The sequence below is a fragment of the Polypterus senegalus genome, chromosome 1 (assembly GCF_016835505.1).
Source record: "Polypterus senegalus isolate Bchr_013 chromosome 1, ASM1683550v1, whole genome shotgun sequence".
NCBI classification, from domain to species: domain Eukaryota; kingdom Metazoa; phylum Chordata; class Cladistia; order Polypteriformes; family Polypteridae; genus Polypterus; species Polypterus senegalus.
This window is the reverse complement of record NC_053154.1, coordinates 201,742,306-201,770,037: the sequence shown is the minus strand read 5'-3', so window position 1 is coordinate 201,770,037 and position 27,732 is coordinate 201,742,306. Positions and strand designations below refer to the sequence as shown.

At 37.1% G+C, this 27,732-nt stretch overlaps 1 protein-coding gene across 1 annotated transcript in view; it reads left to right on the top strand.

Annotated features, from left to right (window-relative positions):
- ash1l (ash1 (absent, small, or homeotic)-like (Drosophila)) overlaps positions 1-27,732 on the top strand; it is a 282,409-nt gene that overhangs the window by 142,562 nt on the left and 112,115 nt on the right. The window contains 2 exon segments of the mRNA XM_039767304.1: positions 6,163-6,922; positions 24,468-24,644. Coding sequence (XP_039623238.1) covers positions 6,163-6,922; positions 24,468-24,644 — 937 coding nt within the window.

The following is a 27,732-nucleotide window of genomic DNA, read 5'->3' as shown; positions in this document are numbered from 1 at the left end:
ACACTTGTTTGCCATTTTTGTAACTCCATTAGGCCTTGTTCACACGGGCGTTAAGTTTTTGGATAAACGAACTTGCTCTGAACGTCCTAGACGTTTATGTTGCATTTTGTGGTGGCGATCGATTGACTTCTATACCGGCGTTCGTTTGTCTCTGTCTAACCCCAGCCTGCAGCCCAAATTGTAGTTTGTGTGTTAACCTGTGGAGGCAGTGTCGGGAACTGGATATGAAAGTCCTTGTCGTTTTACTTGAGGTGCCTCCTTTCAATATGGACAATTTTGCTATGTTAGATATTAATCTTCTTGTTTTAAAAATACTCGTAATACGGCGACGTAGGGAGAGAAAAAATCGCCACACTACTGGGTTCATCCTCTGACTGCACAACGTCGGGTTAAAGCAGTGCTTCTCAATTATTTTCTGTCATGCCCACCTAGGAAGAAGAAAACATCTCGGCCCCCCGCGCGACTATAAATAGTATCATTTGTCTATAAATTTTTTATAAGTACACCTCTGCATAACACTGTATCCTTATTAACGTATAAGAGAATAAAAAAAGAAAGAAATATGGACCAATTTACAACAAAGAATAGCTTTATTAAATGTAACAGAAAAGATTTAAAGTGCATTCTAAATTCAAAAAAAATTTAAAAGAAAAATAAAAAAGCATGTTCCCCGAGGTCAAACGCGACCTCCTTGACGGAGACACGGGGGCGCGCCCCACTATTTGAGAAACACTGGGTTAAAGGAAGTTTTTTTGTGCTTTATGAAGAAATGCAAACATTTCCGTGCAAGTTTTTTAATTACTGTCGGATGTCGGTTTCCACTTTTGATTGTCTGCTGCAGCTGGTGCAATGCCACATTGCACGCCGATCAACCAATATGCGACTTGGTGTTAGCCCGAAGAGAGACTACTTGTCACTTTGAGGTAAGGAAACAGTAGTCGAGTGTGCGCTTACACCGGTGTTATGCACTGAAATGCCCCCCCCCCACATAATCGTTATCAAATATTATATTAGAACATAAATTAATAGGTTCATGGTTTACAAATTACACGAGACAATAAAATAAAATAAGCAATATGAAAATATATATGTTGTGTATGAAAACATAAAAATATTAATATTTTTTCATATACAACATGTAAACTTATATATATCCGGTCCTCCGAAGCGTAAAATAAACGCGCAGAAAACTAACTAGAAGCGGTTTCCTTGCGTTGGTTGGGTTTTGAACGCCAAGAAAAAGCTGCATGCAACGTTTTTTTGATGCCGTATAAATGCGCTGCCGGACAAGCGCGCGTCACCAAAGCCCGTGTGAACACTCTCATTGACTCCTACGTGTAGAAAACACTCGGCGCTTGATCCGCGCTCACCGGACGCTACGAACGCTCGATTTTAACGCCCGTGTGAACAAGGCCTTACACAACAACAAACACAATATTAGGCTAATTCAAGTATTAGTCTAATTGAGTACAATCTCAGAGTGAAATAACAAGTTTTAAGCTGTTATATAAATAACATCATTTGCATACACATAACAAATCGCACAAAGTAAAACAGAACAAATTAAACGTGGATGGTATAATAATCATGACAGTTTGAATACATATGTAACTGTGAAATGGCCTATTGACAATAGAGAAGAGGATTCCAAAAATTCCAGTCAACCCAATTCCTGGAGAAAATTAACATCTGGGAGTGGGTCAATAATCAGTTCCCAAGTTGCACACAAAGTAAGACACAATCATGGTTCTGATGGTCTAAGCCATATGGCCACCCACACCCATTCTGGAATGTTATATACTGTACATTTACATGGAGTAATTTAATAAGATTAAATAATTGTATCCTTGAATTTCAAGGCTGGTCATGTATTCCATAGGCAGAGATAGCAGCTAGGCAATATGCTGTAGCAGTGCTATTAAATGCAACAGTAGGATACAAGAAAGAACTTACATTTTAGCACTAGTGACTATTAGACTGCTATGTGATATGAACAGCTAGCCAGGAGCTTTAATCAAGGATATGATTCTTCACCTTCAGTTCAGGCACTGAGGCCAGCAGACAGATAATTCCACAGAGTTAGGCCATGTAGTTAAAGGCTTGGCATTCCACTGGTGTTGTATTAATCCTTGGAATCCATAATATATCGGTATCTTGTGATCATAAGATCAGGTACTCTGATGTGTATGTATTGACAAGTTCAGCTAACATTAACATTTTCAGAGAGAACTTTCCTAATAGTATCAAAATTATAAAACATGACAATGAAATTAAACTGAATGCTAATTGTTAGCCACTTGGCTGCTTGTTAGCAAATAATGGCTTAAACAACCTGACCATTTAAAAAAATAACAAAATATTAAACAGCAAGATAAAAATAATTAATTCATTCATATCAAACACACACAAATGCTTGCTTGATTTAGCAATCCTAGTTTGTAATTTCTAGATTTACACAAAAAATGTAAAATTAATTAAATAACAGCTTGCTTAATTCATAGGAGAATCCAATTAAAGAAGTAATTGTTTTGGACTGAAAACCTGCAGACCTGTTGGGCAGGACTGAACCTGAAAACCTGGATCTATTTGGATTTGCTCATTCTTCACACAACTTATGTATCGCCATTTGTGGAATATTATACAGCAGCTGTGCCTTTTCTTAAAGGGAGATGACAGAACGGCAAATACACAAAATTAATATGAACAAAACAAAACAGTAAAATGTGAAGGCACAACACTATATACTGTAAATGTTTCAGGATATCAGGATATACTTTCCCACAACTGTAGAACATGTTGAGCCTAACCCTTTATCAAATGTTAAAAGATAACAAAACAAAATATGTATTTTTATTACTGTATTACTGATGAGTGGACTTTGCTTTGCCTTGACTTGGACAAAAGTCATGGAACTGGGGATGAAGGAACTGAACTAGTTTAAAATGGGTTATAACTGTGCAGTTGTTCTTTAATTGTCCCTAAGGGTTAGGGAAGCTCCAGACAACTATGCTGGACCAATTATATATATATATATATATATGTATATGTGTGTGTATATATATATATATATATATATATATATATATATATATATATATATATATATATATATATATATATACTGTATATATATATATATATATATATATATATATATATATATATATATATATATATATATATATATATATAATATTCTGCTAATCCCAGAGGGAAAAGTGATCAGAGCTGTGAGGCTAACTAGGGATGTCAAAAGAAATTATATTTTAAGTGCTAGTCAATACCAGCATTCCAAAAACATAATAGGTACTGGCTTTTATAGAGTATCTGTACTACCAAATGACAGTCAGTGCTGCACTCATGTGGCTGCAAGTAGACAGATTACTCCAGAAGGCACAGTAATACATGACAAAGAAGTGAATAAAAACTACATATAAAAATCGCTCACTGTGGTAATGATACATCACTGTATTAAAACATGCTGAAAAGTCATGTCTGGAATTTCTTTATCTTCAAGGCAGGGGAATTTCAGTGTGTGGCTGTAGGAATCATGCTTATAATTAAAAGAAAAGAAAAAAAGGCAAAACACGCACATCCTTTCTTTATTACCACTTTTATTCCATTACAGAGTTAGAGCAGAAATAGTTTTATGCATGCTTTGTGAGCGTAGAGATGTGATTGATCAGATGGGAGTTTCTGTTTTTGCCATGGTATCAAATAGGTTATTGGGTATCATCACATCCGTAGTGCTAACCATTGCTCCACCGTGCGTTAAACAAGAAAAGATGCTGATGAAACGATAACCACAAACCAAATACAATAAATGGCCACAGACTATCCATCCATCCATTATCCAACTCACTATATCCTACCTACAGGGTCACGGGGATCTACTGGATCCAATTCCAGCCAACACAGGGTGCAAGGCAGGAACAAACCTCAGGTATGGTGCCAGCTCACCGCAGGGCACACACTAGGGACAATTTAGAATCACCAGTGCACCTAACCTGCATGTCTTTAGATCGTCGGAGGAAACCCACGCAGACATGTGGAGAACATGCAAACTCCACGCAGGGCCACAAACTAGTTGTTAATATAATTTCTCAGGGTCACATGTTTTCTTTCTCTGTGAGGAGTAGGGCTTCTTTAATACATGTTTTGGATTATAGCTGCAGCACATGCATGCAAATTAGACTTGTACCACTGCGCTGGCAGTACTTGTAATATTCTCATTATGGTCAGCTAATGTACATCTCAAAATTCAATACTGCAAGTTTAGGAATCATTAGGTCATGACATCATACAGTGGTGTGAAAAACTATTTGCGCCCTTCCTGATTTCTTATTCTTTTGCATGTTTGTCACACAAAAGTAAACACAAAATACAGTTTTTAAATGAAATTTGTTTTGTGGCCAGCTTTGATGTAAACTTTTTTCTCACTGCTCCATGATGCTTTGCAAGGCCAGTGTGGTGTCACACAGCTGCAGCAGCCATGTGCAGAACTTTCATTTAGGCCTACTGTAAGAGTGCTGCAAATCTGCCTTGGGTACATACAGTGGTGTGAAAAACTATTTGCCCCCTTCCTGATTTCTTATTCTTTTGCATGTTTGTCACACAAAATGTTTCTGATCATCAAACACATTTAACCATTAGTCAAATATAACACAAGTAAACACAAAATGCAGTTTTTAAATGATGGTTTTTATTATTTAGGGAGAAAAAAAAAATCCAATCCTGATGGTGGACTCATGAACAGGAACATTAGCCAATGTGAGAAAGGCCTTCAGCTGCTTAGAAGTTACCCTGGGGTCCTTTTTGACCTCACCGACTATTACACGCCTTGCTCTTAGAGTGATCTTTGTTGGTCGATAACTCCTGGGTAGGGTAACAATGGTCTTGAATTTCCTTCATTTGTACACAATCTGTCCGACTGTGGATTGGTGGAGTCCAAACTCTTTAGAGATGGTTTTGTAACCTTTTCCAGCCTAATGAGCATCAACAACTCTTTTTCTAAGGTCCTTAGAAATCTGCTTTGTTCGTGCCATGATACACTTCCACAAACGTGTTGTGAAGAGCAGACTTTGATAGATCCCTGTTCTTTAAATAACACAGGGTGTCCACTCACACCTGATTGTCATCCCATTGATTGAAAACACCTGACTCTAATTTCACTTTCAAACTAACTGCTAATCCTAAAGGTTCACATACTTTTGCCACTCACAAATATGTAATATTCGATAATTTTCCTCAATACATAAATTACCAAGTATAATATTTTTGTCTCATTTGTTTAAGTGGTTTCTCTTTATCTACTTTTAGGACTTGAGTGAAAATCTGATGATGTTTTAGGTCATATTTATTCAGAAGTACAGAAAATTCTAAAGGGTTCACAAACTTTCAAGCACAACTGTATACTACTAACATTATGCAAAATAAAAATATTAATTAGAATAACAAATTGATAACGTGCAGAGTAACTTAATGTGTACTAAGATAATAATTAAGGGCACTGTATGTGGTGACATAAATGCAGTGTTAAATTATTCCTCAAGAGTATAAGTATCAATAATAATGTACTACCACATTTGGAAAAAAAAAAGTATTTGTTTAATGCGATATATGTTGTTGTTATTTTATTCTGAAACTGCTTACATTGAAGGGAAAAATATTGCTATTAATAAAATTAGTATCAGTAAAATTTGTATAAATGTTACATTTTTCAATAAAATTATATTAATTATCAAAGGACACTGAAAGGCAGTTATTTGCATTTTTTCATTTACATTTTGTTATTTAATAAAAAAAAATTCATTCTTGCTTAATTTATTTTAATATTTTCATATTTATCATGGTGTAATGGAGGCATAAGGACAACAGCATGGAAACTTTTCAAAAGTTAGTGTTATATGGATTTTTTTTTTAATTTTTCATTTAAAGTTCTGCTTAGTACTTGATGAAAGTTGTGTTTTTACATGAGTAAGATTACCTTGTAGTACTTCCTTTAAATAGAAACTAAGTAGTCACCTAGTTTTTGTCAGATGTTTAATTGTTTTGCTAACATTCATGCCCAATTCAATATTTTGTGTTGCTGTGACAGTTAACAGAAATGTAATACTTGGTTATTTTTTTATCCTCTCATTTCTTTGTGTGTTTTTAATACAGGTGCAAGTATCCTAACTCGAGGATTACGCTCTGGTACCACTGAATTTTCAGAGGGCATACTACAGCATCAACATCCACACTGTATTGGTGATTCTCAAGCAGCTATTGATAAAACAATAGATATGGTTATAGCTAATGTTTCCACGCCAACAAACCAAGGTCTAGGAAGGCCGCCCAGCAGAGAAAGAGGAGGGGGGAGTAGACAAGAAAGCCCATCTGCCCGACAGTCTTGCTACACAGAATCTCAAAGAAGTCACTTAACTCACACAGATTCTCAGCAGTCCTCTTCACCTTCTAGACTTAATCGAACTTTTATTGAAGCTGTCCGGCTTCAGCAGGTCCGTAAAGTTTGTAGCTATGATAAAATACTTGCTACCAAGCGCAATCTAGACCATGTTAATAAGATTCTTAAAGCCAAGAAATTACAAAGGCAAGCACGTACTGGTAACAATATAGTAAAGAGGCGTCCTGGAAGACCTCGAAAGCATCCTCTTCTGGTTCATGAGTCCTCAGAATCCCATTCATCATCATCTCGACAGCACCTTTCAAGAGATGTTGTAATAACTCCCTCAGTTCTACAAATTGCCCCAACGTTAGGTCACAGAGAGGACACTGTTTCTGATGTGATTGAAGCAGTTGTGCAGGGACAACACAGAAAAGGCATGAAGAGAAGAAGGTGGGAAGAGGAGGGTCATGAACTAGAAGATATCAGGAAAAAACTTTGTAGTCCATCTCAGGAAGATCTTCACTGTTTCCATAGGTAAGTAAGACTAACTTTTTAATATTTTTCTTTCTCAACAGGTCAGATGTCACAATGAGGATGAATATAAATAACTAAAATGACTATTTACTGAGGAATTAATAGTTTAGAGATAGTTGATGATATTCATCAGTAATACTAGTTAATGATGATATTCGTCAATAATATAACTGATGTTTCTGAACTTTTTATTGTCATATCAGATTATACAAAATTGCATTAGGAAATTTTGCAATATGCAGTTACAGAACTCAAAATGTTGGTAGTTTCTGAATATAATTGTTTTGGCACCATACCAACTAAGTAATATGTTCAGCTAGATAAATTGAAACCTTCCCACAACTACCCAGAATTCACTTACAACTGAATGAAGGTTGAAAGAACTTTAGTTAAAAAAGCAAGTATTCCTGAATCATGAACAACACACCCCAGTTGCAGCTCTCACCTTGATTGTTTTGTTCATTCATTTTCATTTTCTTCAAATGATGTATAACAATTGGGTGGCACAGTACTTACATAGAGAAAAATCTAAATTAGTTAATTAAATACATTGATATTGTGCTAATGGGAATATGGTTCTTAAATATTTTTGTATTTGTTTCATGAGCCTACAACTGCAATCCTAGTATGATAGCAATGTTACAATTGCTGTATTTCCCTGTGTTGTGATGCTTTAATGTCTGCATTCTTTCAGGAACATGGCCTGAATTGAGCCCTAAACTTGATATCAGCCAGTGCATCACAGCACGCATTTTGCTATCTACCCACACTCTACCAATTATATTACACTAAATCTCTGGGAATACTTGAGTGAAAACTCTGCAAATATAATAAGGAAAAAATGGCCATTTAAGTACTGCCCAAGAATCACATTCAGGATTTCATCTGACATTCTTATCTAGTAGTCTAGGCAGTATTAGTGCTGACGTGTAGAATTAGACATTATTTTACAGCATTTTCATGTAATAATTTCAATATAAACGGTTAAGGATAATGACAAAGTTATCAGCAGCAGCTCCTTGAACTACAACCATATATTGAATTAATTTTATGTAAATGTTAAAGTGACATACAGCACTAGAACAGGAAAACAGTAAAAAGTTCATGTTTTTAAGTATACTATGTTTTAGTTCACAGCTTTTCTTATTTATAGTACAGTGTGAAAGTCTCAGGTACTTGTGGATGAAGTGCTGTAAAGGAGGACTGCTTTTGAAAGTAACGTCATGAATGTTTTTTTTATCCAAAAAATCTTAGAAAATGGTTTTTTAAATAAAAAAACTTAGTGCCTTAAACAGAAAAAAAAAATGAAATTGATATATGGTATGCAGTTTCTGGAGGTAATCATAGCAGGTTCTTTGAAGCCTCTTGGAGAAATCGCCATTGTTCCACTGCAGAGTTTCGCAGTCCTGCGTTCCTTCTTCCATATTTGCAAGTCATTTCAAACTGGGTCAATGATGCTGAGATAAGAGCTGTGTCGGGGCCATGCCACCTGTTTTTTTACGATTCTTTGTTCCATTCTAAGCTAAAGATAGTTTTTTATGATTTTGGCTGTGTCTTCTGCGTCTTGGTGGTTATTGTTATGCTGCAAAATAAAGCTGGGACCAATCAGGCACCTTCCTTGTGCTACTGCACAATGGATAAACTATCCCTGTACTTCTCAGCACTGGATTTTAGTTATTTTTTATTTTATTTTTGGTTTAACTGTCGATAATTGATCATTTATTAACATTGACATCCATCCATCCATCCAACTTCTGTACCCGCTAATCCAGAGCAGGTTCAGAGGGAAGCTGGAGCCTCACCTAGCAAGAAGTGGGTGCAAGCCAGGAACAATCCATAGACAGGGCTCCAGCACATTGCAGGGTAAACACAAACACACACACATGGGCTAAATTAGTATTGCCAATCTGCCTAACGTGCATGTCACAACACGTGAATTGTGGCAGCTTAAGTACACAGCACATCAATCAAAAGTTTTTGTAGTGTTAATCGGAATTTTACTTGTGAATTAATTAAACTTTTCTACGATTCGTTAAATTCAAGTCAAGTTTTCTTCTACCTACAAAGAATTTTTCTTTACTTTTTTTTGACATGAAGGTAATTGCAAAAATTTTTAGTTTTAAATAAACAGGTTTAGAAAATGAGTGAAGGTATCATAGGGTGAGGGGGCGGCTGAAATTAAATGGCATGATGGCGGCTTCGCCTCTAGAACCGGGCCTGCCCAACGATGACATTATGGTGTCAAGACGGCAAGAGAAAATGATTCACAAACGTTTGCGTGTCTGCTTTTATCCCTTCAACACTAAGTGTTACAAGTACTATAAATTTACACAGGCTGTTACAGACTCAAATCAACTGTATGTTTTTATTATATAACTAGACATTAAGCCCGTTACAATAATGGGCGCTAGAACAGTAGTGCATAAACATTACAGACCAGTCTATATTAAATGGCAAGGGACGTTGACCTCATTCTGTTTCTTGTCTTAATTTTTTTTTGTCAAAAATATTTTTGCAAGAAGCCTAAAGTAAAATAATAATAAAAATAAAATATAAACGTACAGTGGCTTGCAAAAGTATTCGGCCCCCTTGAACTTTTCCACATTTTGTCACATTACAGCCACAAACATGAATCAATTTTATTGGAATTCCACGTGAAAGACCAATACAAAGTGGTGTACACGTGAGAAGTGGAACGAAAATCATACATGATTCCAAACAATTTTTACAAATAAATAACTGAAAAGTGGGGTGTGCGTAATTATTCAGCCCCGAGTCAATACTTTGTAGAACCACCTTTTGCTGCAATTATAGCTGCAAGTCTTTTAGGGTATGTCTCTACCAGCTTTGCACATCTAGAGACTGAAATCCTTGCCCATTCTTCTTTGCAAAACCGCTCCAGCTCAGTCAGATTAGATGGACAGCGTTTGTGAACAGCAGTTTTCAGATCTTGCCACAGATTCTTGATTGGATTTAGATCTGGACTTTGACTGGGCCATTCTAACACATGGATATGTTTTGTTTTAAACCATTCCATTGTTGCCCTTGCTTTATGTTTAGGGTCGTTATCCTGCTAGAAGGTGAACCTCCACCCCAGTCTCAAGTCTTTTGCAGACTCCAAGAGGTTTTCTTCCAAGATTGCCCTGTATTTGGCTCCATCCATCTTCCCATCAACTCTGACCAGCTTCCCTGTCCCTGCTAAAGAGAAGCACCCCCAGAGCATGATGCTGCCACCACCATATTTGACAGTGGGGATGGTGTGTTCAAAGTGATGTGCAGTGTTAGTTTTCCGCCACACATAATGTTTTGCATTTTGGCCAAAAAGTTCCATTTTGGTCTCATCTGACCAGAGCACCTTCTTCCACATGTTTGCTGTGTCCCCCACATGGCTTGTGGCAAACTGCAAACGGGACTTCTTATGGTTTTCTGTTAACAATGGCTTTCTTCTTGCCACTCTTCCATAAAGGCCAACTTTGTGCAGTGCACGACTAATAGTTGTCCTATGGACAGATTCCCCCACCTGAGCTGTAGATCTCTGCAGCTGGCCTGTGAGTTTAGGTGGACGGCCTTGTCTTGGTAGGTTTACAGTTGTGCCATACTCCTTCCATTTCTGAATGATCGCTTGAACAGTGCTCCGTGGGATGTTCAAGGCTTTGGAAATCTTTTTGTAGCCTAAGCCTGCTTTAAATTTCTCAATAACTTTATCCCTGACCTGTCTGGTGTGTTCTTTGGACTTCATGGTGTTGTTGCTCCCAATATTCTCTTAGACAACCTCTGAGGCCGTCACAGAGGAGCTGTATTTGTACTGACATTAGATTACACACAGGTACACTCTATTTAGTCATTAGCACTCATCAGGCAATGTCTATGGGCAACTGACTGCACTCAGACCAATGAATAATTACGCACACCCCACTTTGCAGTTATTTATTTGTAAAAAATGTTTGGAATCATGTATGATTTTCGTTCCACTTCTCACGTGTACACCACTTTGTATTGGTCTTTCACGTGGAATTCCAATGAAATTGATTCATGTTTGTGGCTGTAATGTGACAAAATGTGGAAAAGTTCAAGGGGGCCGAATACTTTTGCAAGCCACTGTATTGACAATACAGTAAGCATAATTAATATTGCCTTAGTGTAAAACTTTTTAATAATCTGGAATACACAATATCTGAAGAAGATATTGAGGAAAAACTTTCTATTTTTTTACCTCATGAAATTTTTCTATAAAAGTTCATTACAGACAACATTTCTTGTAAATATTCTTTCTGAGTTTGGCAAGAGTTTGCCTTGTTCAGGACCATCTACAACCTTGACAAGAACATCTGGAAAACTTCTAACTCTTGATAATGCAGCATATAACTGACCGTGGCTGAATACTGGTTCTGGCAAGTAAATGCCAACTTTTTGTAAGGTTTGCTCTTCTGAGTCTTTCTCTTTTAGCATTTTTCTGACGCTCATTTTCTTTTTCTTCAATCGATCAATTTGCTCGTATTTTTCTTTGTCTTTCAGCCTTTCTTTTGTTGATGTTTACTTGTTGAGCTGATCGTTCTTCCAGGAGATGTTGCTTATATAGGATTTGATTGTCTGTGTCTTTTGTCCTTCTTGACGTGTGCTTTTTTATTTTGGGTGGCATGTTGTTAGTAGATATGTCCATAATATTTTCTCTTACAGTAATACTGGCTTGTAAGTGGCTGTAATATGCGTCAGTATATTGTGTGCCTTTAAATTTCTCTCGCAGTAATACTGGTTTGTATTTCCGTATAATGCCTGTAATTTTCTCTGACAGTAATACAGGCTTTGATGTCCGTAATAGGCCTATGACTTTAATTTTCTGTTACAACAGTGGGCAATCAGCAGAGTGTCCCCAGCAACTGATGTAATGCGTGGCGTGCAGTTGATAATCATGACTGTGTCGTCTCCCCAGCAAGTACTGTGCAGTAACCCAGCAAGTATTTTAATCTGTGCTGGCGTGTAGCTGATTATTTTATGTGTGGCATCTCCCCAGCAATGGATTTTATGTGCGCAGCCTCGTCTACCTAATCAGCACTCTCACCAGCAATATTGTCTTTTATTTGCTTATCATGCGCTGCCCCGGCAAAGCCATTCACTGTGTGCCCAGCTTCCAGTGTGTGTGCTTTATTTGCTTATTACGCGCTGTCGCGGATAGGCCATTCACAGTGTGCCCAGCTTCGAGTGTGTGCGTCCAAGGTGCCGTGCTCATGGGTGGGGCACGGTGCAATGTGCATCGCGGCCCCGTGCATGCGCACTTCACCAGAAGACACACACACACGGACACCTGGACGCACACAGGGCTTTTATTAAAGAGGATGATAATAATTATAGTAGCTCAGTACTCAAAGTGCTAAATGCAGGGAGGACCCAGGATTTGAACCCATTATCTCCTGCCTCCTAAGTGGTAGCAAATTCACTGTGCCACCTTTGTGGATCTGGGAAGGAGAAGTGTGATGGCTGGTCAAAAATTTAAAGCGCAAACACACACATGCATGCAAACATTTTTTTATTTTGTATCGACTGATATTTGGGATTCAGCAACATGTTATTTGAACAGTTTCTGTTACTTTAGTTTTATTCTTGAATAAAAGCACACTTGTTTTGCTTACTTTTGTGAAAGTAATGATGATGGTTGGAGCATGCGCTGATTACAACGCATTACTGCACCCACCAAATGATGAGCCACCCAGATTGAGTATGCAATGGGTGACATTTCATCACCACTTTGGAACAAAACAAAGCAATTGCAGGTTAATGGCCTTGTTCACAGGCCCAATGGAGTAGAGTCAGTTCTGGCATTTACAGGATTCAAACAGCCAACCTTCTGATTGCTGCCACAGATCCCTAGCCTCAGAGCCACTGATGAAAGAGTATGTTTGATATTTGGACTTTAGTCTTCTAACATTCTATAGTTTACATTGGCATTATGTCGTTATTACTATACCATATGTTTTAGCTGTGTGCTCAACATTTCTCGCCTCGCATTTCCTGTATCATTCAATATTTACACAGATTATTGTAAGCACGGAACACGCGTGAAATGTATCTATTTTTGAATCACAGTATTTCATTTACCTATATAATTCCTTACAACTCATTGCCAGATAAACACTTCCACACTGACTTCGGCTGTGAAAATTGTAGCTGACTGATTCCTTCATCTGGCTGAATAAGGGTCGTGAGAGTGCAAGCTGCATCGTGCTAATTGATGCAAAACAAATCGGACAATTGACAAAGTGCTAAGGAGCTATGAATTTCCTGGCATATGTCAGGAAAATTTAAGGAGGTCAGAGACAATGAAAAATTTCGTAAACTTCAGGGAATCTAGTGTTAATTCTTTCTCATGGTGTGAAGAGTAAGGCCAGATGCTGTTTTCTTGACTAGCTGCATTCATTACATTTATTTTTTCATCACAGAAGAGATGTTTCAGTAATGAAGTGTTCTATGTATCTTATTACAGTTTTTAAGTACATCTAAACACTGTACAATAATGAGTCTTCTGTAACATCAAAGTTCATCTCATAATGTATATTTTCATTTATCAAGACAACCCATTTTTAATTATGTTTAATATTTTGAAATTCCCTGATTAAATCTATGGACACATGTTACTTTGTTCCATTATTTATGGTGTTTTACAGTGATGGTGTGTTGCAGAATAGCAAAGATTGTAGCATTGTGTTTATGCATGTTAGTGGTCCATGGCTGTATCTGTGGGTGTGGGTGCAGTAGAAGGGCTGTGCTTTCACAGGGTGTTCAGTATAGAAGTTAACTGATTGCTTGATTAGGTTCCATATCAACACTCCATGGATTGCAATCAATATGACACACTCACTGGAGTATAAACGGAGCTGAGAGGAAAAGGAAAAAAGGATAGGAATAAAAACAAAGTCAGATATAGAGAAAAGAGACAGAATCATTGGGGAGCTAGTGAAAGGAGAAGGCAGCAAAGCGGACAGGTGAAACCCCGCGGTGGAGCTACATAGGAGGCACTCCAGTGGTGGACCGGATTGCTCCTGCTGTGGAGAACAGGACTGATCAGGGCCTCTAGGAGTCCCACAGACGCCAAGGCAATAGGCAAGATGAAGCCAGGCTGAGGATATCACAGTGGATGTAGAGCAGGGGTCTCCAACCTTTTTTCCCCTGAGAGCTACTTTAACAAAATGAAAATGGCCAAGAGGGAGGTTGGTCTCGTCCGATGCGGGAGATGGACGTCTGAAGTGGAGCTCCGCTAGCAGTGGTGCTATTTTTCATATTATTTGCTTATTATTCTGAGATATCCTGTATTTATTCGACCCGAGAGGGACCGCTACAGTATATGTAAACACATATAAACATGGCCAACAAGAAGGAAAGAACGAAAGAATCGAAGACTAAAGCTACATCCAAGCTGCGATCAGCAAGCCCTAGCTCGAGATACGGCCTGTCAGAGACAGACCTGGATCAGATGGGCGAAAGTACAGACTCCTCGGGACCACGGTCCGCTACATCGTCGCCGGCTGAGAGCGAAAAGGGGAGCGAAGGTGCGATCGTGAGTGCAGATGTGGATAGCTCGCCGATTGGAGAGGATTACCTGAAACTGGAAAAGGCCGGGAGGTCCGCGGCTTCAGTTACGCAATTACGCGGGACTGGAGCAGCGGGGACACCGGCTTCAGCAGAGTCTGCTGCTTCATCTACGGCACAAGAAGGCACATTTGAGCTATCTGAACTGAAAGTGTTGCTCGCTGAGCTCACGCAAGATATAAAGGAAAGCGAGAAGGCTAATGAGAAAGCAACGGCAAAGGCACTTGAGAGACTGAAACAGGAATTAAAACAGGAGATGAAACAGGCCAATGAATGTCTGCGACAGGAAATCCAACAGGCAAATGAAAGGCTGCGACAGGAATTCCAACAGGCAAATGAAAGGCTGCGTCAAGAGGTCCAACTTGAACTTCGACAGGTGCTGGGCAAAATTGAAGAGCGCATTGAGAAAAACTCGGCTAAACTGAGCACGCTTGCTGATCAATTGGAGCATCTTAGTGAGACATTCACGAATCGGATCGAAATAGCGAACATCTAGCTTCCAGTGCCGAGGAAAGAGCAGTAAATGCCAGTTCGAATGTAAAAACTCGGAGAAAAACTTGGAGACAGACTGGCTGCTTTAGAAGATGGCAGTAGAAGGTATAATGTCAGAATTGAAGGCCTGCCGGAGAATCGAGAAAGTTTAAACCCTGTGAAATTCGCAACTGAACTTTTTTCTAAAATAATCGGGGGCGACTTTAAAGCAGAATCTGAGATAGCAGCGGCTTACGCGTCACGCGCGATCAAACACCGTCAGACCCGACCAAGATCTTTTATAGTTCGTTTTGAGCGATTATCATTTAAGTTAGAGGTGATGGAACTCCTCAGAAAAAAGGAAATATTATATATGAAAATTGCCACATTCGTCTTCCCTGACTTCTCTCCAGCAACAGCTATTAAGCGCAGCCTTCTATAATATTAAACAGCGCTACGGCAAGCCAATGTCAAATACGGCCTCCTGTATCCGGCAAAACTGAAAGTGGAATGGCAGGGTCATTTCTATGTTTTCGCTAGCAAGGAGGAGGCAGAAAATGAGTTAAGAAAGCTGATCCCGGGACTATTCTGATACATAATTGTGAGTCATGGCGGTAAATGATAAAGCTAGGATTAATAATCTACTGTCTGATCTATTTGTTTTAAAATACGGGTTTTTTTATCAGCATATATTCTCATATTCTTATTATTACTTACTTATTATTATTATTACTTACTTATTACTTATTATTACTTAGTATTACTAGGGCTAAATGTTTATGTTTTATTGTGCTTAATTACGTTTTCCTCCTCTTTTTTCTTTTCTAATTATTTCATGTGTACCCTAAATGAGACTGTTCAATATCATACCCTTGGTTTACTGTTATTGCTATTACTGCATTAAGACTTGTTATGCTTGTTTTGGACACATCTTTAACACCATCACCTGGGTTTATTATCTGGGGATATCATCTTAATGCACTAAAATTGATGAAGATTATATGTATGTGTATGTGTATGTATATATGTGTATATATGTGTGTATGTATGTGTATGTATGTGTATATATATATATATGTATATATATATATATATATATATTAAGTGCAAAATTCTTTTTTTTTTTTTCTTTTTCCTCTTTTAAAGACTATATTGGTAACAGATATCTCTATCTTTTAACCTTAAAGCGCCACTGCATGGGGGCTTGATGTGCTTTGGGCGTGCTCTGTCTCTGGGTATGTCAGAGGACTGGGACTGCATGAAGTGGGTTTTAGCCTCACCTGGGGAGGCAAAAGGGAGGGTGGGGGTTAAGGGGAAGAGAAAGAGAGCAGGCTTGATCTATATCTAATCTATCATCTCAATCTTTATAATTATAACTATCAACGTAATAATAAGCTGCATGGCAACAACTCTTGGGGGAATAGGAAATTAAGACCTAAACTATTTCACTTCCAGTTAAGACTATAAAATGACATCAAAAACTCAGAATCAGTGTCTCCATGATGGGACAGTTAACTTCGTAAGCTGGAATGTTAAAGGCCTGAATCACGAATTAAAGAGAAAGAAAGTACTTTCTCACCTAACAGGTCTAAATGCTAAAATAGTATTTTTACAGGAAACCCACTTACTAAGTAAGGATCAGTTCCGGCTGCAAAAAGACTGGTCTGGCCAAATGTTCCATTCTAGTTTTACAAAGAAAACTAGAGGGGTGGGAATTCTCATACATAGAACAGTACCATTTGTAGCATCAGATGTAGTATTGGATCCTGAAGGGAGATATGTGATGGTCATGGGAGACTTATCTAACTGTAAAATGATTTTGATAAATGTTTATGCACCTAATGTTGATGATAAGGAATTTATACAAAATTTATTTGCATCCATTCCCAATCTGAACACTCATAAACTTATAATGGCTGGGGACTTTAATTGTGTTCTAAATCCACTTTTAGATAAGACTTCCTCCACAGGGGGAACGGCAACTAACACCGCAAAGATAATTACAAAGTTTATAACTGATCACAACTTATCAGATCCCTGGAGGTTTTTAAACCCAAATTCAAGAACATATTCTTTCTACTCACCAGTACATCATTGCTACTCAAGGATTGATTACTTCTTTATAGATAATAACTTCTTGCCTAAGATTAAATCTTGTAAATACGATGCTATTGTTATTTCAGACCATGCTCCGATGATCTTGGAGCTGAAATTACTAAGCCCCATACACTCACCCAGCAGATGGCGCCTCAATCCGCTTCTATTAGCTGACGAGAATTGTACTGAATTTATATCCAAACAAATTGAATTCTTTCTAGAGACAAATACATCCCCTGAGATCTCTGCAGGAATACTCTGGGAAACTCTTAAGGCCTTCTTAAGAGGACAGATTATCTCATATCTTTCCCACAGAAATAAATCCGAGCGAAGAAAGTAGCAGAGATAAAAGCGAAATTACTAAAATAGATGAAGAACATGCCAGACTACCAAGCGAGACTCTACATAAGAGGAGGCAGGCTCTACATTCAGAATTAAACCTCTTGACAACTAAAGAAACCGAACAACTAATTTACAAATCCAGACATCATTATTATGAACGTGGAGAAAGCTAATAAGCTTTTAGCGCAACAAATTCACAAGCAAGATATGCATAGCGCAATCTCGGTAATTACTAACACGAATGGAGATAAAATCATCGAACACAAAAATATAATGTACACTTTTAGAGACTACTATAAATCCCTATATACTACTGAGTTTAAAGAAGACAATATACAATCTAATGCATTTCTGGATAAATTACAGATACCACAAATTGGCGCTTTTAGTGTGGAGGAACTCGATAAACCTCTGTCATTATCAGAATTACTGGATGCTATAAAGTCACTCCAAGGTGGAAAAGCAGCAGGCCCTGACGGCTACCCTGCAGAGTTTTACAAGAAATTCTCCGCTCAGCTAGCTCCCTCCTATTAGCAACATTTACAGAAGCCAGAGATAACCAATCTCTTCCACAAACCTTTTGCCAAGCACTAATCACTGTCTTTCCAAAACAAAATAAGGACTTATTACAATGTGCATCATACAGACCAATTTCACTTCTGAATAACGACGTTAAAATACTCTCTAAAATCATAGCTAGAAGGATGGAGAAAGTGCTCCCCTCAGTAATATCACAAGACCAAACTGGATTTATTAGGGGCCGACACTTATCTTCAAATCTTGACGCCTGTTTAATGTAATATACTCACCAACTAAATCAAACACCCCAGAAATATTATTATCATTGGATGCAGAAAAAGCATTCGACATGATTGAATGGAAATACCTTTTTACTATTTTGGAGAAGTTTGGGTTTGGCCCGAACATTTGTGCATGGATTAAATTACTGTATACTAACCCAGAAGCTTCAGTTTGCATCAATAACATTTGCTCAGACTACTTTAAACTAGAGCGTGGCACAAGACAAGGATGCCCTTTGTCACCACTGCTGTTTGCAATTGCCATTGAACCACTGGCAATACATTGTCGAAATACTGATCAGATAAAGGGGATTAGCAGAGAAGGACTGGAACAGAAAATCTCATTATATGCAGATGACATGGTACTGTATATATCGGACCCAGAAAATTCTGTGCCTGCAGTCTTAGCAGCACTCACAGAATTTCAAAAGCTCTCTGGTCTCAGAATTAATCTGAATAAAAGTGTACTCTTTCCGGTGAATTCTCAAGCATATAATATTAGATTAGACACCCTTCCTTTTATCATTGCAGAACAGTTTAAATACCTCGGGGTAAACATCACAAGTAAACATAAAGCTCTTTATCAACAAAACTTTGTCGTCTGCATGGAAAAAATTAAACAAGACTTGCATAGATGGTCAACCCTTCATCTCACACTAGCTGGAAGAATTAACACTGTTAAGATGAATATTCTTCCTAAGCTCCTTTTTATTTCAAAACATACCAATATACATTAATAAATCGTTCTTTAAGCAATTAGATTCAACAATAACCTCATTTATTTGGAATTCTAAACATCCACGCATCAAAAGAGCGACCCTACAAAGACAAAAGGCAGAAGGTGGCATGGCTCTACCTAACTTCCAGTTTTATTACTGGGCGCAAATATACAGTCGATAAGAACCTGGACACAAATAGAAGAACATACACAGGCATGGACCGCAATAGAAGTAAAATCCTGCAGTACTTCTTTGTATTCCTTGCTCTGTGCTCCAATAAACACACGTTATCGGCAATACATTAATAACCCAATTGTGCTCCACTCACTTAGAATCTGGAACCAATGTAGAAAGCATTTTAAGGCGGAGAAGCTTCTTTCTGTGGCACCTGCAAAGAACCACCTCTTTCAACCCTCACAAACATATGCAGTTTTAATATCTGGAAAAATTTGGAATTAACTTGCTTAGAGATCTTTATATAGACAACGTCTTTGCATCCTATGAACAATTACATTCCAAATTTAACATTCCAGCTACAAATTTCTTTCACTATCTTCAAATCAGGAACTTTGTTAAACAGAACCTTCCAGATTTTCCTCATCTTGCACCCTCATCCACGCTGGAAAAATATTGCTCAATTTCAAGGAGTTAGACTCCATCTCTACAATATATAAAATCCTTTTACAATCCCTTCCTTTCAAAGATCCAAGAGGACACTGGGAAAATGACCTCTCAATTAATATATCAGAAAAGGAGTGGAAAGTAGCAATGCAGAGAATTCACTCAAGCTCCATATGCAAAAGCATACAATTATACAACTCAAAATTATATATCGAGCACATCTGTCTCGACTAAAACTCTCAAAATGTTTCCAGGGCATGATCCAACCTGCGAGCGTTGCAACCAAGCCCCAGCCTCACTAGGTCACATGTTCTGGGCCTGCACCAAATTAACATTATTCTGGACAAAAATTTTTAATTACCTCTCAGACAGTCTTGGACTCACAATCCCTCCTAACCCATTAACAGCTGTGTTTGGGGTTCTTCCAGAGGGTCTTAAAGTGGAGAAAGACAAACAAATTGTGATTGCATTCACTACACTGTTGGCACGCAGACTTATTCTGATAAACTGGAAGAACCCAAACTCTCCTCTTTTAAGTCAGTGGGAAACTGATGTGTTATATTATTTAAAATTGGAAAAAATCAAATACTCAGTTAGAGGATCTGTGCAGACTTTTTCAAAACATGGCAGGATCTAATCAGTAATATTTTGAAATGAGTTTATAAAGCACAGAGAATTTGTTGATTTAGGTATTTTTACAAGCCTTAAATTTTACACCATTTGGCTTGCTCTCTCTCTCAAGGGTGGGGATCGATCTGTTCTTAGCATAATTCTTTTTTTTTGTAAAAACTTGATTGCTATGTATTGATTGTAATAAAATTAATAAATAAATAAAAAATACAAAAAACAATGCAGTTACAAATACAGAGATATTACTTGTTCATTTGTCATTTTGTTACATGTCACTTTTTCACTTCATAAGAGTAGTCACATGTCCAGTTGCATGTGTGATTTACAGGGTGTCCTGACTAACTTGGGTACACCTAGTAATTTTTCCAGAATTGTTTGAGGCCCAAATGTGTGTGTCATTGGTTGATTTGACATGGAATGACCCTATATCAAGTACATGTTATCGGTTTTATGAGGTGTTTCTGTCCCATGACCAATAACAGCAGAAAAGTCAAATTATCTTTTTGACCTGTAACAGCAGAAAAGTCAACCTAAAAATAATAAGCTTCACAAGCGACTTTTCGTCACTACTACATAAATATTCCTGTTGTTGGTCTTATCTACTATTTGCTTAATGCCTCACTCAGTCTTTTTCATCTTGGTTTTCATTAAAATATTATCCATCCATTATCCAACCCGATATATGTCCTCACTACAGGGTTGCGGGGATCTGCTGGAGCCAATCCCAGCCAACACAGGGCACAAGGCAGGAAACAAACCCCAGGTAGGGTGCCAGCCCACTGCAGGGCACACACACACACACACACAATTTAGAATCGCCAATGCACCTAACCTGCATGTCTTTGGACTGTTTTACATAACAGAACTCCAGTGTTTTTATTTACTTACATCTGTTCAAATACTGCACATCATTATTTCTTCTTCTATCTTTAGTAAATTTAATTAAAAAATAACTAAACTTAGATCACCTGCTATTTATTCACAGTAGCTTCAAACAGGGAGAGGCATGCTGTGATGAAAATCAATGTTGCTCTATCAAATCACACATGCATCAAGAAACTTCCAACTTCATAAAAGATAAATGTATTTGTGTCCGTCTGGTTGCTGTCTCTGTCATCCCAAAAGATGGTGTATCACAGAAATGTTAGTAATAAAATTCATTGCATTTGTTATTCTTGTAGGAGGTACATCACAAGCATCAACATTGTTTTTACAAATCCCATACCAAATGGCATACAGCAGAGACAAATGCATTGCATGGTGCACTGCAAACATTGATGCTGAGGTCTTCTTTGATTACTTATATTTCAACCTGTTTTAGACAGGTGCAATGGCTAGTATAAAATAAATACTTATTCACTTAACACTAAAATGCCAAATGTCTTATAAAAGTTTTTAAACAGGAATGAATAATGTTGAAATTCATTAGCAAGAAGAAAGGGACAAAAAAGACTTGGCAATCTTAGATTTATGTTTGTATTGTTCATTTATTGTCTTGTGTATGTATATACAGTACCTGAATATATCTATCATCTTATGCTATAAACAAACTATATTGTGTTTTTTATCATAGTGAGTGTGTTGGTGTTATCAGAAACCAAAAACCCAAATGAGAATCCACCAGAAAATATCAATATCCACTAGAAAATATCAATGCAATACTTAGAAGAATAATCTTTTCTCTGCTCACCTCAATGAACCTCTTGAGTGACTCACTCTTTAGCCTGAAATATATAGCTCTCAGCAGTGACAAAATGGTTGGCCCCTTTATGTAGTTTGTAAAGTTTGCACTTGTATTTTACTTGTAAACTTGTTACAGCAGTCTCAGCATACACTCAGTAAAGAGCATTACCCAAAAATAGATACAATTTAATATGTATATGTACTGTATATGTGTGTTGACTGTTAGTATATTCAATATGTAACTCAGGGTTATGTCTGTATTGTTATATTGTTCTTTTAAGCCATTAAGATTTATATTTAAAATTTTATGTAAAACTGGAATAAAGCCCAACTGTTAAATGTTGTAGAGGGTTTAGAATTGTTTTAACCTTATGTTCTGGCACATCATTTAATGTAAGACATGTTTCAGTTTCAAAGATTATCAAAATAGGAAGAGGTCATGCTACTAAGGTTCTAAGTGTACCTTAATAATTTACATAAACAGGTATATAGTATCTCACAAAAGTGTGTACACCCCTCACATTTTTGTAAATATTTTATTATATCTTTTTATGAGACAACACTGAAGATATGACACTTTGATACATTGTAAAGTAGTCAGTGTATAGCTTGTATAACAGTGTAAATTTGCTGTCCCCTCAAAATAACTCAACACATAGCCATTAATGTCTAAACCTCTGGCAACAAAAGTAAGTACACCACAAGTGAAAAATGTCCAAATTGTGTCCAAAGTGTCAACATTTTGTGTGGCCACCATTATTTTCCAGCACTGCCTTAACTCTCTTGGGCATGGAGTTCACTACAGCTTCACAGGTTGCCACTGGAATCCTCTTCCACTCCTCCATGACGACATCATTGAGCTGGTGGATGTTAGAGACCTTGCACTACTCCACCTTCCATTTGAGGATGCCCCACAGATGCTCAATAGGGTTTGGGTCTGGAGACATGCTTGGCCAGTCCAGCACCTTTACCCTCAGTTTCTTTAGCAAGGCAGTGGTCGTCTTGGAGATGTGTTTGGGGTCGTTACCATGTTGGACTACTGCCCTGCGGCCCAGTTTCCGAAGGGAGGGGATCATGCTCTGCCTTAGTATGTCACAGTACATGTTGGCATTCATGGTTCCCTCAATGAACTGTAGCTCCCCAGTACCGGCAGCACTCATGCAGCCCCAAACCATGACAGTCCCACCACCATGCTTGACTGTAGGCAAGACACACTTGTGTTTGTACTCCTCACCTGGTTGCCGCCACACACTCTTGACACCATCTTAACCAAATAAGTTTATCTTGGTCTCATCAGACCACAGGGCATGGTTCTAGTAATCCAAGTCCTTAGTCTGCTTGTCTTCAGCAAACTGTTTGTGGGCTTTCTTGTGCATCATCTTTAGAAGAGGCTTCCTTTCTGGGACGACAGCCATGCAGACCAATTTGATGCAGTGTGCAGCGTATGGTCTCAGCACTGACAGGCTGACCCTCTCACTCCTTCAAACTCTACAGCAATGCTGGCAGCACTCATACGTCTATTTTCAAAAGACAACCCTTGAATATGACGCTGAGCACGTGCAGTCAACTTCTTTGGTCAACCATCGCAAGGCCTGTTCTGAGTGGAACCTGTCCTGTTAAACCGCTGTATGGTCTTGGCCACCGTGCTGCAGCTCAGTTTCAAGGTGTTGGCAATCTTCTTATAGCCTAAGCCATTTTTATGCAGAGCAACAATTCTTTTTTTCAGATCCTCAGAGAGTTCTTTGCCATGAGGTGCCATTTTGAACTTCCAGTGACCAGTATGAGAGAGTGTGGGAGCGATAACACCAAATCTAACACACCTGCTCCCCATTCACACCTGAGACCTTGTAACACTAATGAGTCACATGGCACCATAGAGGGAAAATGGCTAATTGGGCACAATTTTGACATTTTTCACTTAGGGGTGTACTCACTTTTGTTGCCAGCTGTTTAGACATTAATGGCTGTGTGCTGAGTTATTTTGAGGGGACAGCAAATTTACACTGTTTACAAGCTGCACACTGACTACTTTACATTGTATCAAAATGTCATATCTTCAGGGTTATCCCATGAAAAGATATAATAAAAAAATATAAAATATGAGGGGTGTACACACTTTTGTGAGATACTATATATATACTGTATATATATAAATATATATATATATATATATATATATATATATGATACTGTTTATTATTAGAAAGATACATAAAAGCATTACAAAATATCTTAATTTATAAAAATGGAGAGCCTGTTTTGCCGATATCTCCTGAAAAATATCCTTATTAAGAGCTATTAATTTAAATATCAGTTACTATATGACACCCTTAGATATGCTGATATGTATTTATTTTTAGTTTGTAGCTAATCATAACTTTATGGAAAAAAATATTTCCAAATTAAATATTTAAAGGGTTCTATAAACCACATTTATCCTGGAAGAATGTTCTTGTTATGTCGTTTTATTTGAAGTTTATTATTGTTTATAACACATTCACATTCTGGGTTTCCATGATCTCTAAATTACTGTACTAATCCATTAGCTCAAAATTAATATAACTATATAGATACAGAACTGTTTCTCTTAATACCTTCCAGCGGCATGGAATCTCGGTCTGAAAGCCCAGTATGCCTGGAGAACTATGGGAAATTGCACCAGGAACCAGATACATCCACTTTACGTTCTGCAAGCCAACGAGAGAAAAGAACTGCCAGGCCACCCAAAAAGAAGTATCAGAAGGCAGGACTTTACTCGGATGTTTACAAGACAGCTGAGTAAGCAGATTTCAGTAGAGGCTTAAATTAATTTCATTTTGTGCATTCACAGTGACATATTTTAACATAATAAAAACAGGTATCTTTTGGTAATTGCATATGCTATTTTTTAAAGTGTATATTATTCATGTGCATGAATAATTAAGTTAAAACTAATTCAAAGATTTACTTGCCTTGCATAAAGTAAATACTGTTAATAAGAAAACAACATTTGCTTTTGGTTTAACATAATGGTTTTTCTTTGGAAATGTATGACCATTTTCTTTCCTTGAAAGACTATGAAGATAGTTCCATACTGTTTAGAAAACTGTCAGGGAGAAAACTGTTCTTTTATTACCAGAGCATACAGTTTTAAGTACAAATAAATTTTGTCCTGGGTCATTACGCACTGCAAGGAAGTAGAACAATCTCTTTTTGGTTTTTTTTTTAATTTACATTCTTTTATTTGTAAAGTAACCAAAAAAACAATTATGATTTTACAAAATGGTTTTCTCCAAAAATTCCTTAAATGCCAGATAACATACAGAATTGCTTGAAATGTCACAATTTTTTAAAATTTTGCAACTGTCATAGAAGACCTATAATTCTGTCTTATACAACCTTAGAAAGATTAATCTGTTTCCAAAGCAATGCATTTTAATAGTTTTAAATGTGTAGTGCAAGTAAGAGTTAGCACATAATAGTTTAACATTTATCAAAGATTATCATTACCTTTTTACTAAATAGTAAAGTCGAGTGTAGGTTTTTTCTCTATAGCTTCATTTCTCGTTCAGTTCATTTAAATTATGCTGTAATCTTTGTCCTTAAAAATGTTTTTTTCCTGTACCAGTCAATGCTGAAGAAAAGCAATTTACTGTTGTGACCTGACTCCAGAGATCATAGAGTTAACCAAACATACTTAAGTTATTCACTACTGTAAGCCATACATGAAAACATACAAAAATACTTTACAGAGAGGTAGAAAATATTGTTATACCATATTTAATCATAACATAGTATAGTACCTGTATATCTCTTTATTTTTTCACTATTAGTGCTGCTGAATAAATTGTAATAAATAAATTCTTGCTTACCACTTTATTTAATCATTTGTTCTTTGTTCCTACAATCTAGTAGGCACTAATAGAACTGGTTAGGATTTATGGAGCTTCCCCTCATTATGTATGCAATGTTAAAACAGGTAATACTACTCTGTTCAACACTTATTTATAACAGCAATCATTCTAGAAATGCACGGGCATATGCAAATCCCATATTGTGCTGTGAGGTAGAGTTTTGCATTACCACACTACATATTTGTTAAAAACATCTGTACTAAACTTTTACCCGATTAAAGCTAATTTATACTTATAACTTTTCTTGAATTTTAGTTTCTTGATTGCAAAATACATACCTTGATTTTTCTAGTTTCAGTGAGCTGCTTCATCCAGGTAGAGGCATTGACTTCCTATTAAAACACTTCCACATCTGTGTTGTGTTTTCTTTTACTAGCATTTTATGAACATTACCATTGAATTCAGTGGAACAAGCGTTTGGCCAATAATACTTGAAAACTGTATCACGTAAGCTGCTAAAACTCTGCTAAATAGGTGTGAACAGTGTCATTGAAAACAAGAGAGATACATCACAGGGCAGCAGCCAATCAGCAGCAAGGAGAAATGAATAACGCTCTCAGTTTGGCTACTTTCAAACCTCCTGCCTCCGAGTACAGGGGTATTTCACCATTCCAAGATGCATTTTCCTCTACAGTTGCTTTATGTTCTCTCTACAGTACATTTTTGCCACGATAAAAGCCATAAAAAAATTACGTAGGGTATTTGCAGTTTTGGTGAACAATTATTAGTTCTAAGGAATTATTATTATAGGTTCTAAAGAAAAATCTGCAAATGACTGAGGCAGTGAACTCTGAACCACAACTTTACGGGGGTCGACTGTACATACATTTCATATGTGTCCTGTGTCTACAACGATCTATGTAAATGTAGGATGACAGGAAAAGTGAGGCAAGAAATGTTGAACATATAACTAAAACAGAAACTTTTTGCTTAGGCTTATGTGAATCGTGACCGCTACATCAGGTAAGCTTGATTGACTGATCAGGTTTACAGCCATTTTAAAAATATACATAATATACAAAATAATATTTTTGCCTTATCAAAATAGTGAATGTGACTTATTTAGTCTAATCAATAGCAGAAGAAAAATTACAACTTAAGCAATGTATAAATTTACTCATCTTCCTTTTTATTAAAATGTCAAAACATAAACAATATATTGCTCCAAGCAGACATGTTTTATGTAAGTTCATATAAGTTTTTTAGACATAGAGCTAATTTATAAAAGTCTAAGATTCAGTGGACTATCTACAGCCAACAGACACTGTTTAGTGTAATTTCACATTACTATGTTTATATAATAATAGTAAAATTCCAGTCCAGTGTTGCTGGATGTGCATTTCAAAGAACTGCATTCTATACAGTGATTCATAATAACACCTCAATCTAATAATGTTAATAATATGTACCCAAATTCACATTACTCCTATTGATTACTTATTTCAATTCCAAAGAATATAGTTTTCGGTAAAACTGCATTTTGCAATAACTATCAGCAAAAGCCAGGTCAATTGGCCCATTGTCTTATAAAATTTCACAAGTGAATCAGGGTAACACAGGCAGTTACACTATAAGATCGGACAACCTGATGGGACTGATACCACAGAAGTGTTACACAGCAAACTGAAACCGGAATTGGAGCATTGAAATTAACGGATTGCAGTCACTAAAGGTGGGCTGTCCAGGTTAAGGTAAAGATTAATTTAAAAGAGTGGACTAAGGAAGAGTGAGGGGGGCTTAACAATAAGCAAGGAGGAGCAGAGCAATACCATTAGATGGAATTGGTGTTAAAAATAAGTTTTAGTACAATAGTAACAGCCTTGACTAGATTATTACTAATATTATGCACATTTTCCCCTAGTTCTTGTTTTTTATGGGGCAAAATGATTTAATTTGGGGGCATTTTTGCAGTTTGCCCATGAATATCTCAGATGCTGGCTGTACCTAAATATTGAAGGAAGATTCCCACTTAA